General features: G+C 37.8%; 1 protein-coding gene and 2 long non-coding RNA genes across 4 annotated transcripts; 2 read left to right on the top strand and 1 right to left on the bottom strand.

The window, feature by feature from the left end:
* Window positions 1-875: 875 nt before the first annotated feature.
* On the bottom strand, window positions 876-9,199 carry LOC131024892 (uncharacterized). Of its 2 annotated transcripts, XR_009102022.1 has the most exons (6): window positions 9,075-9,199; window positions 5,989-6,907; window positions 4,575-5,441; window positions 4,099-4,423; window positions 3,849-3,998; window positions 876-2,173 (listed from the first exon to the last, which is right to left on the bottom strand). It is a non-coding gene; the product is annotated as an uncharacterized LOC131024892 (long non-coding RNA). The 2 variants fall into 2 exon arrangements; XR_009102023.1 differs by lacking the exon at window positions 5,989-6,907 and having other exon boundaries at window positions 876-1,499; window positions 2,111-2,173; window positions 4,099-5,441; window positions 9,075-9,189.
* Window positions 1,202-8,824, top strand: LOC131024890 (pleiotropic drug resistance protein 1-like). The gene is made up of 21 exons (XM_057954439.1): window positions 1,202-1,554; window positions 1,631-1,751; window positions 1,826-1,999; window positions 2,090-2,249; window positions 2,345-2,421; window positions 3,791-3,844; window positions 3,938-4,028; window positions 4,132-4,433; window positions 4,521-4,802; window positions 4,892-5,208; window positions 5,291-5,451; window positions 5,536-5,639; window positions 5,724-5,874; window positions 5,962-6,206; window positions 6,299-6,631; window positions 6,721-7,011; window positions 7,113-7,330; window positions 7,414-7,641; window positions 7,727-7,898; window positions 7,983-8,237; window positions 8,351-8,824. The coding sequence occupies exons 1-21, from the start codon at window positions 1,202-1,204 to the stop codon at window positions 8,606-8,608; spliced, it is 4,347 nt and encodes a 1,448-aa protein (XP_057810422.1). The 3' UTR covers window positions 8,609-8,824.
* Window positions 9,200-16,851: 7,652 nt separating the features above from the next.
* On the top strand, window positions 16,852-18,372 carry LOC131024889 (uncharacterized). The gene is made up of 4 exons (XR_009102021.1): window positions 16,852-17,306; window positions 17,489-17,557; window positions 18,100-18,148; window positions 18,243-18,372. It is a non-coding gene; the product is annotated as an uncharacterized LOC131024889 (long non-coding RNA).
* Window positions 18,373-18,765: the final 393 nt, after the last annotated feature.

Raw genomic sequence — 18,765 nt, 5'->3', positions numbered from 1 at the left:
TTATTATTATTATTATTTTTTTTTTTCAATTTTTGAAAATCTTAGTGGAACTAGAATCCTTCGGTTGACCCTTAGTAAACTAAACAATATATATTTCAATTTGAATAGTATTGTAAGTTTTGTAGTGGATTTAATTTGAATATCAATTTATATTTTATGTGTAATTTGAATTAAAATAATATCACCCTATGCACCGTCCTTAAATTTTTATGTATTTTATTATTTTTATATTTTATCCACCATCCTAACGTGAATAACAAATATACAGTTAAAATCAATATATATTCAAATTTGTTTTTGTAAAAAAAATATATATAATATAATTCAAGAATCACGAACATATGTTTCAATTTAAAAAAAAAAATCAATTTTTTTTTTTCAAAAACTTCGAATATGCAATAAAAGTGTTTAGAAGATAATTTTATTTGGAAAAAATAAATACAAACTTCGAATATGTAACAAGAGTATTTGGAATATGTTGTTCTAATCGAAAAATGTAAGAGTATAATAAGAGTGTAAATTTTTGGATGTGCCTTATATTTGGAAGCATAAAATTTGATATTGTGGAATTGATATTAATGACTCCCACTTCCTTTTTAAGAACCTTGATATATTGGGGAACTAGAATCTTTCGGTTGACTTTTAGAAAATTAAATAATATATATTAAAATTAATTAAAGGATATGTTAGTCATAAATTATTTCCATAAAATTTTAAGGGTATTATGGCAGCCATAATTATGGCTCCATATAATTTCCCAAATTGAAAATACAGCTAGTGTAAGCTGATGTGCGAAACCAAAAAGGAAGCTTCTAATACATGCCTTCATTTCACTCCACTTCTAATAGTAATTATTTAAAAAAAAGGAGGTGACCTATCATCAAGACTAAAACAAATGCCATTCCACACTTTCCAAGAAGTAAGAAACATCGTTAAATATTTCCAATAAAAACAGAATTTCCAACATTAAAAAATCCCTCAAATTTTGAATATCCAACCCCTCCTTGACTGCAGGCTCAAATTGTTATCTTGACAAACTATGTATAAAACAATCTTTCTCCCTCTTCAAACAAAACACCACCATTTTTTCCACAACAACGAAACTGCACTCTTTCTTCCCAGTTCTTGAATTCCACAGCACTCCCTTTTCTAGTACTCCTGCTGCTAAACAAAGAAGAGAGAGAGAGAGAGTGGTGCAAGAATGGATGCGGGCGATCTGTACAAAGCGAGTGGTAGCTTGAGATCAAGCAGCAAACGAGGTGAAAGCTTCAGAGTGAACAGCTCGAACATATGGAGGAACACAGGGTTGGAAGTGTTCACACGATCATCGCGTGAAGAAGATGATGAGGAGGCCTTGAAGTGGGCTGCGCTCGAGAAACTGCCCACGTTCGATCGCCTGAGGAGAGGCTTGCTGCTCGGATCAAGAGGCGCCAACGAGGTTGAGGTGCATGATCTGGGAATCCAAGACAAGAAGCAGCTCGTCGAGAGGCTGGTCCAAACTGTGGAAGAAGATAATGAGAAGTTCTTGTTAAAGCTCAGAAACAGGATTGATAGGTGTGTGTGTGTGTGTTTTGAATGATTTTGATTGAGTTCTTTGATTTCTAATATGCATGAATTCTTGCATCTGCAGAGTTGGGATCGATATTCCAACCATAGAAGTGAGGTATGAGCATCTGAATATCGATGCGGAAGCCTTTAGTGCAAGCAGGGCTCTGCCTACTTTTGTCAACTTCCACATAAATCTGGTTGAGGTAAAAGCAAAAACAAGAAACTGAACATACATATACATATACATAGAAAAAAAATCATTTTTTTGTGTGTGCAGGGATTCTTGAACGCACTACACATACTTCCAAGTAGAAAGAAGCCTTTTACAATTCTTAAGGATGTTAGTGGAATTATCAAACCATGCAGAATGACTCTGCTGTTAGGTCCTCCAAGTTCTGGGAAAACTACACTTTTGCTTGCTTTGGCCGGAAAGCTTGATCCAACCCTCAAAGTAAACAGTCCTTTTTTTTGTGTGTGTGTGGACATGATTGATAGAGAATCGAACGTGTTTCTGAAGTACGAAAACGAAATATTTGGGCAGGTTTCGGGGAGAATTACTTACAATGGGCATGAAATGCATGAATTTGTACCTCAAAGAACTGCAGCATACATAAGCCAGCATGACCTGCACATTGGAGAAATGACTGTCAGAGAAACCTTGTCATTTTCAGCCAGATGCCAGGGTGTTGGATCCAGATACGGTGTGTGGAATTACTGTTCCTAATTATTACCAGAAACATGTACTCCCTATTTATGTTTTAAGTTAAGTGTTGTCTTATTTGGATTTCTTGAACAGATATGTTGGCAGAGCTGTCACGAAGAGAGAAAGCAGCAAATATCAAACCAGATCATGATGTTGATATCTACATGAAGGTAAACACACACTATATATATATATATGTACCTATGTGTGTGAGTATAATCTTAGGAAAAGGGAGGTGGCGGCTATCTTTTGATTTGCAAGACAGTTTTCAACAGTAGTTGGTTGGAGATAATCCTATTTGAAGTATTTGACAGGAAAAGAGAGTTTTGATTCCAACAAAGTGACAGATTTTTGGTTTATTTAATGCCAATTATTGTCATTATGTCTTGACGCTAAGTATCTGCACATCTTTAAATAGAGTAAAACAAAACATTTTTTTGAGCCCACTTAACTACTCTAGCTTTATAGATTTCATTAGCAAGATCTTTGGCGTATCCCAATGATTTACAAAAGGGTTGAGTAGAATAGATTGACAACTAGAAAATTGCAAAAAAAAAATGGGATTCAATTTAATTTTTATATGATTTCCTGTATTGAAACTAAAAATCTAACTGAATTAGGGAGCCCGGATTTCGTTTCACGGGGTCCAATTTATAATAATTATTAAAATGCGACTATATATAAAGGAAAAAATAAAAAGAACCTAAACCCTTGAAAGCACAAAAAAAGCTAATTAAGGGCCGAGCCTCATTAAAACCTTTTTAAGGAAAACCCAATGGGAAAAACCTTAAAAAGGGAAAAGAGTACTCGTCTATGAAGCGGCAAACGCGAAAAGAAAAAACCAATAAACGAATACAGGTAATGGGGAAAAAACTTCAGAAGCAAATAATATTAAAATAAATATATAAATGTAAAAATAAAATTAAGTTTTGTAGTAAAATCAAAATATTATCTCAAGTATAGTGCATCATTAAAAAATAATAGCTAGACATGACTAATACTAACATTTATCTTTTAAAATTTATATCTTTTGTATTCTAAAATTGTTGCAAAAAATTTACTGGTAACAATTAGTATTACAAATAGATCTTTTTCAATGTGAGGTACTAAGATTAATCAAATATCAACATGTCCTAATAACTTACATGATAAAATTTAGAATAATCGCTAATAGCTTTGTATCTCAAACTAAAGTTAACTTAATTAATTTCCCTAAAACAATGATATTCTTCACATAAAAACATAAATACTAAATGCTCATTAATAAGTTAATACAAATAACATATATCCAACAAAAAAGAAATGAAAACTAATTCACTAGCATGTATTGGCTTGAGCTAACAACTAATAGGAGTTAGGATATCTTAGTAATTTACACAATTGTGCAGTGAAAAACATAACTGAGTACTGAAATAGCACAGGCACTGCTTTTGGACAATCAATATTGTTTCAGACAAAATCAACAATTAGACAACTCGGCTGAAGTCATGACTATCGATATTTTCACACAAAATTTAAAATTTGTTTCTTATTATGTAGGCAGCAGCAACAGAAGGAGATGCAGCAAATGTTGTTACAGATTATGTTCTTAAGGTACCTGGAGCAGATATTAAACTCGAAATTTAATGAGCATTCTAACAATTCCAATAGCTCAGTGTTCTCAAGATTCTCCTGTTCTTTTTCCAGGTTCTGGGGCTTGAAATCTGTGCCGACACTTTAGTCGGAGACGAGATGATAAGGGGTATTTCTGGAGGGCAGAAAAAGCGTGTCACGACAGGTAAACAAACTGAGTACTAGAAATGAATAAAAATAAATAAAAAATTAAAAGACTTCTTGAACGAGCTTACCTTGACACTGATTTCTGGTGTGAAAAATCACAGGAGAAATGCTGGTTGGACCAGCAAAGGCACTTTTCATGGACGAGATATCCACTGGTTTGGATAGTTCGACGACTTTCCAAATAGTGAATATGCTTCGACAATATGTCCACATTATGAAAGGAACTGCATTTATCTCCCTGCTGCAGCCAGCACCCGAGACCTATGATCTGTTTGATGACATTGTTCTCTTGTCCGATGGTCAGATCGTCTATCAGGGTCCTCGAGAAAATGTGTTAGACTTCTTTGAGTCCATGGGTTTTGCATGCCCAGTACGGAAAGGAGTGGCTGATTTCTTACAAGAAGTAAGCAAAAGAAATGATAAAAGTTAGGAATCCTTCATTTTATATAGCCTTTCAATGGGTCTAATGAAAAGAATGAAACTAATGCAGGTAACTTCAAAGAAAGATCAAAAGCAATACTGGGCAAGAAAGAATGAGCCATACCGATATGTCTCAGTTAGTGAATTTGCAGAGGCCTTCCAATCATACGTTGTTGGACGGAGGATTGGAGATGAGCTCTCAATCCCATTTGATAAGACCAAAAGCCACCCTGCAGCTTTGACAACAGAGAAGTACGGTATTGGGAAAAAAGAACTTCTAAAAGCCTGTGCCGACAGAGAATACTTGCTGATGAAGAGAAACTCATTTGTCTTCTACTTCAAGATCTTCCAGGCAAGCTTATAAACGTGAAACCATGTGCTTGTCTATTATATTTAGTTGAAAAAAATTTGCTAACGAAAAATATCTATATCTGGTTTCAGATTTCTGTGATGTCATTGATTGCGATTACACTCTTCCTGAGAACAGAGATGGGTAAAGATGACATAGGAGACGGGGGGATATATACCGGTGCTCTGTTTTTCGCTGTCATTCTTGTCATGTTCAACGGTATGTCTGAGCTTGCCATGACGATTTACAAGCTACCTGTATTCTACAAACAAAGGGATATGTACTTCTTCCCCCCTTGGGCATATGCTATACCCTCATGGATCCTGAAAATCCCTGTCACCTTCCTTGAAGTTGCTTTATGGGTATTTGTCACCTACTACGTGATTGGATTCGACCCAAACATAACAAGGTAACAGTTACAAAATACACCTCAGATAATATTCTCGGTCCCTTCTTCAAATGTAGTAACTGAAAAAGAGTCCCATTTGCAGGTTACTGAAGCAGTACCTTCTGCTTCTGTTTATGCATCAGGCGGCATCAGGATTGTTCAGGTTTATTGGTTCAGCCGGTAGGAACATGATTGTCGCAAACACATTTGGTCTATTTGCACTGCTCCTGCTTTTCGCCTTGGGTGGTTTTGTCCTAGCACGAGGTATAAGATCCAAGATCAGATACTTAAATCACTCTCATAACAAAATAGTTGGTTATGTTTCCTCACATTTTATTCGTAATTTAGGGGATGTGAAGAAATGGTGGCTATGGGGCTACTGGTCCTCTCCACTGATGTATGCTCAGAATGCAATTCTGGTTAATGAATTCACAGGGCATAGTTGGAGCAAAGTAAGCGCACACATCAATCTTTACGAGCAATTTTTTCAAAGTTTACATGATATTCAAACTAATCAAGATACCGTCATTTTATAGTTGGTAAATGGGACCAAACTGGGAGTTCTTGTTATGGAGTCTCGAGGGTTCTTTCCTCAAACATATTGGTATTGGATCGGGGTAGGGGCGTTGTTTGGATTCGTATGGCTATTCAACATCCTCTACCTATTATGTTTGACATTTCTTGGTGGTGAGCTTCACAATTTACTAAACTTTTACATGTGTTGTAGATTACATTCAGAAATTAATATTTTTCTTCCTAAATAAAATAATGCAGCTTATGAAAAACCTCAAGCTGTCTTACCCGAAATAGTTGAAGATGATTCCCATGTGCGCGGCTCTATCAGCAGAAATTCAGCTCAAGGCAGTGAGGGCATGCGGAGAAGCATCTCATCTGGATCTTCATCTGTGAGATCAGATGCCATCGAACTCACTGAGAACCGGAAAAGGGGAATGATTCTTCCATTTGAACCACATTCTCTCACATTTGACGACATCAGATACTCAGTGGACATGCCGGCGGTAGGTTCAAGATTTAAAAGGAAGGGCGGTAGACTTATTTGTCACTAAAAGAGTCGAGTCAATGAGTAACAAAATGCCTATTCAATTTGCAGGAAATGAGAGTTCAAGGAGCCACGGAAGACAAACTGGAGCTTTTAAAGGGTGTCAGTGGTGCTTTCAGGCCAGGTGTTCTTACAGCCTTGATGGGTGTTAGTGGGGCTGGTAAAACTACGTTAATGGACGTGTTAGCCGGAAGAAAAACTGGGGGTTATATTGAGGGACATATCACAATATCCGGATACCCGAAGAACCAGGCGACGTTTGCTAGGATATCGGGATACTGTGAGCAAAACGACATCCATTCTCCAAATGTGACGGTTTACGAGTCCCTCACTTACTCAGCTTGGTTGAGGTTGCCCCAAGAAGTTGATGAGAAAACTAAAAAGGTTAATTGAATAAGATGTCATTCAATAACCTGCCTTGTTTTTCATATCTCGATTTGATTCTGATATTTTAGCTCCTTTTCTGCTCACAGCTATTCGTTGATGAGGTTATGGACCTTGTAGAACTCACCCCCTTAAGAGAAGCACTAGTCGGGTTGCCAGGAGTCAGTGGCCTCTCAACCGAGCAGCGAAAAAGGCTTACTATTGCAGTTGAACTTGTAGCCAACCCTTCAATCATATTTATGGATGAGCCGACTTCAGGGCTTGATGCCAGAGCTGCTGCAATAGTGATGAGAACAGTCAGAAACACGGTAAATACAGGAAGAACAGTAGTGTGCACCATTCATCAGCCTAGCATTGACATATTTGAATCATTCGATGAGGTAAGCTAGATCATAACACAAATGATAAACCTACAGTATTGATATATCTGCTGCTCGTTTTCCATGTCATACTGAAGCAAAATTTTGATGTGATTCGGCAGCTATTTTTATTGAAACGAGGAGGGGAAGAGATATACGTTGGACCATTGGGTCGCCAGTCGACACACTTGATCAAGTACTTTGAAGCAATTGAAGGAGTGCCGAAAATCAAAGATGGTATCAATCCAGCTACCTGGATGTTGGAAGTAACTACTTCAGCACAAGAACTATCTCTAGGGGTTGAGTTTGCCGACTACTACAGAAAGTCGGAGTTATACACGTGAGTTGAATTCCTTCATAGTTTAAGAAAAAAAGTTTCCTAGGATGCAACTCTGCTAACAAACTTATGCATAAAATTTACAGGAGGAACAAGGCCCTAATCAAGGAATTAAGTGTCGTTCGTCCTGGCACGAAGGACCTCTACTTCCCGTCTAAATACTCCCAATCTTTCCTTACCCAGTGCTTCGCCTGCCTATGGAAACAACACTGGTCATACTGGAGGAATCCGCCATACACAGCTGTAAGGTTTTCGTTCACAACCTTCATAGCCCTTATATTTGGGACGATGTTCTGGGACCTCGGCTCTAGAAGGTTAGTAGGCAAACATACATTCAACTAGTCAGAAACCAACTCATTACTCCAATGCTAATACTGTTGCAAACACAATCCATTGCAGCAATACTCAACAAGATCTATTCAATGCCATGGGTTCTATGTACGCTGCCATCAACTTTCTTGGGTTCCAATATGGTTCAACAGTACAACCCGTAGTTGCCATCGAGCGAACTGTATTTTACAGAGAGAGAGCAGCTGGAATGTATTCAGCATTACCATATGCATTCTCACAAGTGAGTGGCTAATTCTAATCTAAGTGCAAGGTATAGCCGTATAGAAGTTCAGAATTACTTACCAATCTTTCCCTCTCTCTGCAGTTTGTCATCGAAATTCCTTACGTCTTCGCACAATCCCTCATCTACGGTCTCATAGTCTTCTCGATGATGGGATTCCCCTGGAGCGTCGAGAAATTCGCCTGGTTCATATATTTCCTGTTCTTCTCGTTACTATACTTTGTCCTCTATGGTATGATGACCGTGGCCGTCACACCAAACCACAACATCGCTGCCATCGTGTCTTCCTTCTTCTACGGCATCTGGAATCTCTTCTCAGGATTCATCGTACCCCGGCCGGTAAGTTCTAGCAATGTTCTAAGTCACTACATTGGGCATCATATCTAAAAACATTATTCATCAACTACACATCACAAAAAATCTCCAACTAACATTTCCACTCTCGATAACAGAGGATGCCTATATGGTGGAGATGGTACTACTGGGCTACTCCCGTGTCTTACACCTTATACGGCTTCATAGTATCTCAGTTTGGAGATATTGAGACTGAGATGGACAGCGGAGTCACAGTGAAAAAGTTCTTGGAAGATTACTTTGGATTCGAGCGCGGTATGCTCGGGGTTGTGGCAGCTATACTCTGTGGATTCGTTGTTCTTTTCACATTCATCTTCGCCTACTCTATCAAGACATTCAACTTCCAGAGGAGATAAACAACTGTTTTTTTTACACCTCACGAGCATTCACTTTCACAAGTTATGAAGAGCAGAGATTTTGTATAGGAAATCTTAGGATGTCTATAAGGTAAAATCAATGTTTTCGAATTTGGGTTCTACTTCTTATATATTGCTATCATCAATGGATCAAAGTGTGTATGTGATCTAATTTTTTTTTGGGGTTTTAATCTAAAGTCTCCAATTGTATCCTTATTTTTCTGAATAAATTATCTGGTTTCAATCAAAGAAAGATCCTTCACTACATCCACATCAATCGCCATATGCAGAAACAGAATCATCATAAACTCCTCTACATCAAAGCGCGAATAATCGAAACGAATAGGAATTTCCACAAAATTTAACAAAATTGCAGAAAAGGAATGAACCTGGTGAAACTTCGAAACAGAATCGGAATATATTTATGCAATCACTAGATTTAAAACAAGAATCTGAATCAACGTACCAGAATCAGAATCGGAAGCTGGAAACCGGACTAGGATAGTCGATTCGTTGTTCAATGTGGGAATTTGGGGCGACTCGTACGACGTCGTTGGATTAAGTAACGAGTATCAAATAATTGCAGTTCCCAATTTTATCCATTTTAAACATTTAATACACATGGGTAGTGCTGTAAATTCGGGTTGCGGGTATCAGGTATGCCCTCACCCGCCCCGATAAAATTGAAGAGGAGGGTCGGGTGCGGGTATCAAATCCTCAAAAATCGCGGATAGAGGGTACCCGCGGGTACCCACATACCCGCAATATAATATGTAAAAATTAAAATTGAATAAGGAATTTTAGGAATTAACCCTCCAAAACTCCAAGCCCTAGTTTCGTCTCTCTCTCTCACTCATCTGATCTCTCTGTCTCCTGCAGCCTCTCGACTCTCTCTAGTCTCCCCTCTCGACTCCGCCGCCGGCGCCGCTGCCCCGCGCCGGCCCGTCGCCGCCTACCTTCGCCGCTGTTGGACTGATTTAGCGTTTGAACTTGAATTTTGATCGTTGTGCTTGTTTGTAAGCTGTTTATTTATTATTTATTCGTCATAGATTTTATGGATAATCGATGAAATAGAAATGATATTTTCAATTTTTTGTGAAATGCGGGACAAAATACCCTATCGCGGGACAAAATACCCTCCAGCGGGACCAAAAACCCGCAAAATTATAATAATAATAAAAAATGCGGGACTGTGAGAGTACCCTCATACCCGCAGCGGGTATCCGCTGCGGGTATTCGAGTACCCGCAACATGGAGGAGGGTCGGGTGAGGGTGGGGTTTTAGGCGGATTTTGTCTCGCGGGTAGGGTACCCGAATTTACAGGCCTACCATGGGCAGGGTCGAGTCAGCCCGGCTAGGGGTGAGCATTCGGTTATTCGGTCACCGAACCAAACCGAGTAACAAATCAAATTAAAACCGCATTATATAATTGATATCCAAATTCGAATCAAATATGCCTAAAATCGAATAAAATCAAACAACCAAAATAAAAACATACTATATTTTTTAAAGTTTAAATAAATAATTAACATTCAATATACAAGATTCGAAATCCGTAAAAAATAATAATCCAAAATTTCAACACATGTTAACCAAAGATTAAGAGTATAAATTAAGAATAATTATTGTAAAGTTACTTAATTTTTTTTAAGTTGGCCGAGATTAAGAGTTTAAATTAGGGTTAATTGCCGCTAAATCAACATATTTTTTCATTTTTCTATTTTTTTCCATGACGAAAAAAATCTACTTTAAAATACATGAATTGGAAAATCGATATGAAATTTTCCATGCGTCCGATTTCCGGCCATCGGCGAAATGAGTCAGATCCTATGTGGTGCAATTGAATTATAAAATCAGTCAATCCAAATCCATGTCATCTTCCAGATTCCGTGCAATATTTCTTCAAAATCATACCCACAAAAGCCATGAAAATCGGCCTTTCCCTTCTATTCTTCAACATGACAGCTCTCCTTAGCTTATTCAATGACGCATTTGCAGACGCTATGTGCAGAAAGAGCGACAGAAGCGCCCTCTCAACGTTCAAGAACGATCTAGAAGACTCCAGCGGCCGCCTCTCATCATGGCACGGTGCCAACTGCTGCAAATGAGAATGAGTAACGCCACCGGCGGAGTTCGCTAGCTCTGGCTCCGCAACCCATACGACGATCCCTGCGCTCACCGGAGCTACAACGCAGCCAAATTTGAAGCTTATCACAATCACAAATTGGGGGGTAAATTGAATCCATCTCTCCTCAATTTGCAGTTCCTAAATCACTTGGATCTCAGCTGCAACGATTTCCAAGGCGCGCGCATCCCAGATTTGATCTCCATGAGAAATCTACAGTACATTGAATGTGACCATTCTCTAGGGTTTTAGTATTTTAGGAAAAATGCTTTGGTGGAATACTTATCTTATGTGGCGCCCCATGTTACTCTTTAAACTTAACACCTGGATTGAATTGCGCCACATAGGATCTTACTCATTTCGCCGATTGCCGGAAATCGGACGACGGGGAAATTTCATATCGATTTTCCAATTCATGTATTTTAAAGTAGATTTTTTTTGTCATGTGAGAAAACTGAAAACTGAAAAAGTATGTGGATTTAGCAGTAATTAACCCTTTAAATTAATAGTAATTTTAAATACTATATATAAATTATTAAATTAATTATTATTTCGGTTCAATTTTCAGTTAATCAAATATTATTTTCTTAAAAACCATAACCGAACCGAAAAATAAAAAATTTCAAAATTCAAAACCAAACCGAAAACCAAATGTTGGGTCCCCTGAGGGTTGAAAGGACATGTGTATGGGGGGGGGGAATACACCCGTAGGCTATTTTTGCAAGAATGTTTACTTAAAACAAACACCTTTCTACAGAAAGACAGTTTTACTGATTTGAAAGGCGAGCTTCAGTTGACAAGAGGTGGTGACTGATACTGAAATAGAGGTTCGGTAGGTGACTTCAGTTAATTGAGTTGGTCAATTAACTTCAGTCCAATTAAGGCTTCAGTCGTAAGTAAAACAGAGTAGAGTTACTTATTTAACTGACTATATATCGAAAGATTGATCAGTTAAACTTATAACTCTAGCAGCGGAATATTAAACTTAGTGAAATAGCCTTGAAAGATTTTCTTCACAGAGAATCCCTTAGTTATTTTTTTCAGTTAGTCAGTATTATAGAAACATAGATATGCGCAAATACTGAATATAAAAGCAAGTAAGAACACAAGGGATTTTTATGTGGTCCGGAAAACAACGTTCCTACATCCACGGTCAGAACAGATCTGACAATCACTCTGGGCATATGCTTACGGGTGCATAGCAAACCTAACCACGATGCTTACGGGTGCAACGCAAACCTAACTGCAATGCTTAAGGAAACTCCTTACAACAACCAACTCACTGGGTTGGATTTTCACACTTAGCTTGCAGGTGCTAAGTAACCTAGCTGTTTAGTTTACTGGTACTAAACAACCACTAAGCTTGGTCTATGTTGTGAACTTAGTGAAATATCCTAATCTTTGTTTTGATGATACCAAAATCAATAGGTTAATTTCTTTTGTAATAGACTAGAACTGCTTAAACTCAAGTGTTAGAGTTCTTTTTCTAGTTTAGTTGCGGTTGTCAAGACTGAAGACTGAAGAACGAAGGACTGAAGACTGAAGTTGTCGACTGAAGCATCAGTCGAAGAATTAGTCTTGACTGATTACTTAATGCGAGCTACGTGGAATCAGCGAACTGATACTGAAGTCAAGTATCCGTTAAACATTCTTCCTCGGACCGAACCTCCAACGTTCAAAGAAAGCCACGCACTCCAGAAGTACAACCGCATTAAATGCAGAGATCTCAGGATCGTCTTTTCTCTGTAGAGGCCATTCCTTTTTGGTGATTATCTTTTCAGAGATGTCGCATCTCCTGCTCTTCAAAGTAGCCGTTCTCACCAAACAAGGAACCTCGAAGATTGAAGCCTCATCCCAAGTTCAAATTACTCTCTAACGAAAGAAATCTTGAATACCTTCTCCGCCAACGGATCTATTCAAGACGTTTCCTATAAATAGCGCTCGACGATCACTTCAATCTTCACCGATTCAACAACATAAGTTGAAACGCTGCCAATAGCCTATAGGTGTTGTTAGGTCCGGGGGTCTCGAATAGGTGTATGGGGGGAATACACCTATAGGCTATTTTTATGACTATCTGCTGACCTCAATCAGAGGGTTCTCAGTCAGAGATTAAAACGAAACTTTACACGCAAACAAAGACTCCTGTTTTATTGAAATCAGTTTTGACCAACAGGGTTGTCGACTGATACTGAAAACTCTTCAGTAATGAGTTATCAGTTAAGTTACTGGAACTTAACTGATTCAAATAAGGGCTTCAGTCGTGTTTGCAAAGATAGAGATGATATCGTTCTTCCTTACTATCAGAGGATAGTTCAGTCAGATTGATATCATACGCAGCGGAAATTAAACTTAGTTTCGCAATAGCCTCGGTGGAGCAAGTTGTTGGATTAAGGTTTCTCTTTGCTGTTAGTCAGTGTTCAGTTTTATCAATTGAAATAGCACAAGTATGAATGTAAAACTGAAAGCTGTAAATAACACAGAGACTTTTACGAGGTTCGGAAAAACCCTTTCCTACATCCACAGCTGGTTGATCAGACCAACAATCCACTCCACAAGTGCTTGCCTGGTGCACTGCAAACCGTACCCGTGTGCTTGCCTGGTGCACACAACCGTAAACTGAAGATAACCCCTCTTCAGCACCCACACACCTCGCGTAGGATTTCCCTGCTAAGCACACCTCGTGCTCAGACTTTTCACTCAGAATTCAGAGTACCTTCCTGAACTCTTAATCACTCAAACACTCTTATGGGTGAGAGGTTTAAACGAGTGCCAACTATACTTACAAAGAACAAGTTCTTTGAAGCAAGTTTGACCTTTGGCTTATGGGTAAACAGATATATGCCTAGGGTCTAAGAGAATGTATGTAATTAGCAGTGACTGATTTTGGCTTTGGAATTCTCTTCTTCGATTCAAGCTTTGGGCGGTTAAGCTTTGGGCTGAGTAGCAATTTCGGCAGAGCTTCAGCTTATGTCGTTGAATCGGTGAAGGTTGAAGTGATCATCGAGCGCTATTTGTAGGAGAACTCTTGAATAGATCCGTTGGCGTAAATCGTCCTCAAGATTTCTTCCGTTGGAGAGCAATTCGAATTTGGGCTGAGGCTTCAATCTTCGAGGTTCCTTGTCTGTGTGGAAACGGCTCTCTTTGATGGACAGGAGATGTGACATCTCTGAAAAGTAACCACTAGATAGGAATGACCTTTGGAGAGATAAGATATTGAGATCTCTGCATTTAATGCGGCTGTACTTGTGCGTACGTGGATTCCTCTGAACGTTGGAAGATCAGTCCTAGGAGGAATGTTCAACTGATACTTGACTTTAGTATCAGTCCATTGCGCGCATTAAATCAGTCTTCAACTGATTCTTCAACTGATACTTCAGTTGGTATCTGCAGTCTTCAGTCTTCAGTCTTCGTTCTTCAGTCTTCAGTCTTCAGTCTTCGACACCGCAACTAAACTAGAAACGAACTCTAACACTTGAGTTCAAAACGATTCTAGTCTATTACAAATAAGTCCTATGAATTTTGGTATCATCAAAACAAGGGTTAGGATATTCCACAAGGTTCCCAACAATTTCCCCCTTTTTGATGATGCCAAAACCACACAGCAGTTCTAGACAACAAAAAGACTGAACTCACAGTACAAGTTCTAAACAAGGGGTGAAAATAGTTTCCCCTTAACAATAGATCCTAAAAACTTGTACTTAGAGCGGGAACGAAAACGGTTCTAAAAACAGAACTAAAAGAAGACAGAAAAACCATAATCAGAGCCTGGACAAAGAGTCATTGTCTTCAGGTTGAGATCAATAAGAAGTAGTTCTTTTTATTGAGGAAAGACTGATAAAACATCAGTCTGAATTACAACTTGAAAGTAGAAAAGAAACATTACAGAGGACATTCAACAGACTCAGGGTATCTGATTGTAGAGTTTGAAGACTGCTTCCCATACCTTTCTGGCATTATCGGACTCTGGATGAAAGTTCCAAATCCTGCAAACAGTTCTGACTTCTTTCTTGATCTTTTCTCTGTCGACACTATTCCTGAACCTTGGTGGAGTCATTACTTTCTTCTGAGGGTCAGGTATGCCTTGTCCAAAATTCTTCTGAGCTTCCAACATTTGATGAACCGGCTCTCGTTCTTGCAAATGCATTAAGAAGTATTTCCAGGCTTCATACCTGCGCTCCTTGTCGCCTTGGATACTTGCAAACACCATCCATTTGGTGTAGCATTCCTTGAATTGTTCCCACCAATCATTCAACTCTGACGGTATCCATTTATCTGGTCGCTCAAACTTTTCCAGATAAGATACAATCAATCCACTCTTGAGAAAATGTTCAAGCTTTTGACTTTCTTTTAGAGTTGAAATGAAGTCGACAATTTTCTTCTTCTTCAGTTCTGATTCACTTGAAGGACTTTCTCTGCTTCTCTTTCTGCTGGCTTCAACTGAGGCGAAAGTGGGGGCAACCCTTGCAGTGATTTCTTCAGCCCTGTTTTCCACCCTGTTGAAAACAGAGGGGAGCATTTCCGCTTCTCTTTGCATACGCCTCAATATATCCTCTTCCCCCTTTTTGGTATCAGCTGGAGGAAGTCGGCTTTGTAACTCTTGAAGATCAGTAAGCATCTTCTGAACGAGAGCTGAGTCAGGAGATTCTTTGTTTTGTTGGAGTTGCCTTTCCACCTGTGTCAGTCGGTCCATGACAGGCTGTACAGTCGTTGCAATGAGTTCCTTGACCTCGGTTCTCGGCATGAACGTCTTTAGGATCTCAAGTTCCATTTCCTGGAGCTTTGTAGTTAGACTAACGTACTGTGTCTTCCTTTCAATCTCTGATTCGAGAAAGAGGGTGTGCAGTTCCGTGTGATCCTTCCGAATTTTGGTGATACCAGTCTTTGGATCAAGCATTTCAATCTTATAATCGATCAGAGCCTTTTTCTGTGCCTTCATCCGCAGTTTGAGTCCATTAATCAAGCCGGCATGATAGACCATGTCTGATGTTGCCTGTTTCTCGACTTCTTTGAGCTTCTTCACGAACTTTTTACCATAGATTTGCTGTAGTTCGAGCTCGTGCTTAAGTGAGTCGATTTCAAACTTTTGATCAGCAAGCTGGTTCAGCAGTACATCCATTGGTCTTTCTTCATTTTCAGAGATTCGTAGTAGATGTCTGCGCGGCCGATTATCACTACTAGAAAAATGCACATAGATGACACTAAATAGATGACGTTTTTCTCTAAAAAGCGTCATCTATGAGCGCGTTTTTAGTTTAGATGACACTTTGTAAAAAAAGCGTCATATATGAAGTGTCAAGATTGAAATAGATGACGCTTGTACAAGAAGCGTCATGCATAAGTGTCATGTATACATAACATAGATGACGCTCTATAAAAGCGTCATCTATGTGCGTGTTTCTGAATTAATATAGATGACGTTTTATGAAAAGTGTCATCTATGTGCGTGTTTTTGAGTTAAAATAGATGACACTTTATGAACAGTGTCATCTATGATAGTGTTCTTCAAAATTTTATTTTAATTTCTTTTTAATTTTATTTTTATATTTTATTTTTTTAACATTTGAATCCTTTATCTACAACACCATTAATTAATTATTATTGATATTAATATTAAAATTTTATATAGTTTTTTTAAAGTAGTGTTTCTAATAATTTTATTATTATTGCTTAAACTATTTAAATTTTGATATAGTCAATTTTTATTATTGAAATTATGATGAAATATTTTTATAAAATTAAAAGAATAAAATATGTGTATATTAGATACAAAAGGAAAGAAAAAATTATTATTGACATTAATATTTAAAATTTTATATAGTTATTTTTAAGTAGTGTTTCTAATAATTTTATTATTATTGATTAAACTATTTAAATTTTTATATAGTCAATTTTTATTATAGAAATTATGATGAAATATTTTTTATAAAATTAAAAGAATAAAATATGTGTATAGCTACAAAAGGAAATAATATAGAAATTATAATGAAATACTTTTATAAAATTAAAAGAATAAAATATGTGTATAGCTACAAGAGGAAATAAAAAGAAATAAAAAGCTTCTAGAAGGGTTTGAACCCATGAGCAAAAGCAAAACCCTTTGTCCTCAGCCAAATACCCTTCGTCCTCAGCAAAAACCGCCGCCGCATTTCAATCTCTGCCGCATTGTGACCGCCGCCCAATCCTCCTTCATTGTGACCACCGCCGCGTTTCAATCTCCTACCGTCTCCATCTCGGCAATTGAATCTCTGCCGCATTAGAATCTCCGCCTCCAACAGCGCGATTTCGACCACCGCCGCACCTCCGACGACGCGATTTCAACCGCCGCCTTTTGACGACGACTCTGGAGCAACATTCACGGCCGGAGCTTCTCTCATTCTGCTGCCTCTGACACACTACTGCTCAGCTACCACAACAAACCACCCGATAAGTTTTTGCTCACTTCCACCTTCTCAATCAATCTCCACCGTTCGTTTCCCTTCCTCAAACGCAATTCTCGCTTCTTCGTCCGTTGCTGCGCTACCAATTCTCCGTCGGAACCGCCTTCAGAGGATCAATTGCCTCCATCTTCAGGTACTCATCATTTTTACTTTGTGGTTTCGAAATTTAGTCTCTCTCGCACACCGCCATAGTTGTATACTGAACAAAGAAGACTGATTGTACTCTTCTATTCCAGAGATCTCAGCTGAAATTGGAGACATTGCTACTCTAGAAAGTTTTTTAATATCAATTATTTGCTGTTATCTGAAATGTAGGATTTTGGAAGATAATCTACATGAAGGAAATCTGCCAGAAAACCTTGGAAGTTTGAGTAATTTGAGGCTGTAAGTTAGTCAATCATAATTTTGCATCTTCTATTATGTTATTTATTCAAGCATCCATTAGTTATCTAGTACATTGTGGTGATAAACATTTTCAAATTGCTTATCTTAATGAATATGATATTTAGGTTTAGTATTATGACTGCAAACACAGTTTTGCATCACATGAACTTTAAGAACTTTAGACTAGTGATCAATTTCTTTTAACTTCACATCTTTGGATACTGGATAGACTTAAGTTGTTTGGTTCTAAATTTAAGAACTATATTCTAAAAGTAGTTTGGTGTTTCCTTTTGCTGTTCTTGGAATCGGAATGACTACTTTGTGTAGTTTTCAGCTTGTTGACATATTAGTGTATATATGAGATCGAACATTTTTTATTCATCAGTCAAAGTAAAAACGCACTTGGTAACTTGATTATGTGTATTTTAAAGTTTCGAAGAGGGTAATATACTAATATTGAACTGTGCAAATTGCAATAAGACAAGATATTCAGTCCTCCGTTAATGGCTTAATGCATCTTGTTTCTTTTTTCTTTTGAACAGACAGGGAAATCAAGACATTTTTGGATTCATCGAATTTGTGTCTCCTGAGGTTGTACTATTCTATTTAATAAAATATAATATATTCCTTGCATGCTCTCCACTGTCCCCCTTTCTCACAAATGAGTTTTTTCTGACTGATGCAGGTCGCGAAAGTTGTTGAAGAATGCATGCATAACTATCTAATGTACGAGCACCTACTGCAAGTTAGCTTTGTTCATCCTGAGAAAGTCCATCCAAGATTGTGAGTACATCCTTAACCTATCAACAATCCAGCTTCGTAGAGTGAAATCTATCAAATCTAAATTGTACACATTGAGTTGGAACTCAATTGATCCTTATAATCTGAGATTTGGTCTATTAAATTATTAAATGTGGTCTGATCTTATGTTGATTTAACATATTAAATCTATATAATCTACTGTCAAAATGACAACCAACATAATGATACCATGTTACTGTGCATATGACTTAGTCGTAGCTCCGTTGATCTAACATTTATATAAACAATTTTGAAAAATTATCCCATATGCTGTTTTTGAAAATGAATGTTTGGGAATTTGGAACAATTTATTCTTAAGAGAAGCATACATTAGTTATCTAACATTCAAGCATCCATTAGTTATCTAGTACATCTGTTATGCCAATATTATTAATTCCCTACCAAAT

The sequence above is a fragment of the Salvia miltiorrhiza genome, chromosome 5, assembly GCF_028751815.1.
Source record: "Salvia miltiorrhiza cultivar Shanhuang (shh) chromosome 5, IMPLAD_Smil_shh, whole genome shotgun sequence".
NCBI classification, from domain to species: domain Eukaryota; kingdom Viridiplantae; phylum Streptophyta; class Magnoliopsida; order Lamiales; family Lamiaceae; genus Salvia; species Salvia miltiorrhiza.
Note: the sequence above shows the minus strand (reverse complement) of the source record. Positions and strands in the feature narration are given on the sequence as shown.

What these genes read in the sequence shown, in the direction of transcription:
- LOC131024890 (XM_057954439.1), top strand. Translation starts at nt 1,202, where the DNA reads ATGGATGCGGGCGATCTGTACAAAGCGAGTGGTAGCTTGAGATCAAGC. An exon ending in TCCACATAAATCTGGTTGAG is followed by an intron (nt 1,752 to 1,825) that starts GTAAAAGCAAAA and finishes TTGTGTGTGCAG; the next exon opens with GGATTCTTGAACGCACTACA. An exon ending in TTCGACCCAAACATAACAAG is followed by an intron (nt 5,209 to 5,290) that starts GTAACAGTTACA and finishes TCCCATTTGCAG; the next exon opens with GTTACTGAAGCAGTACCTTC.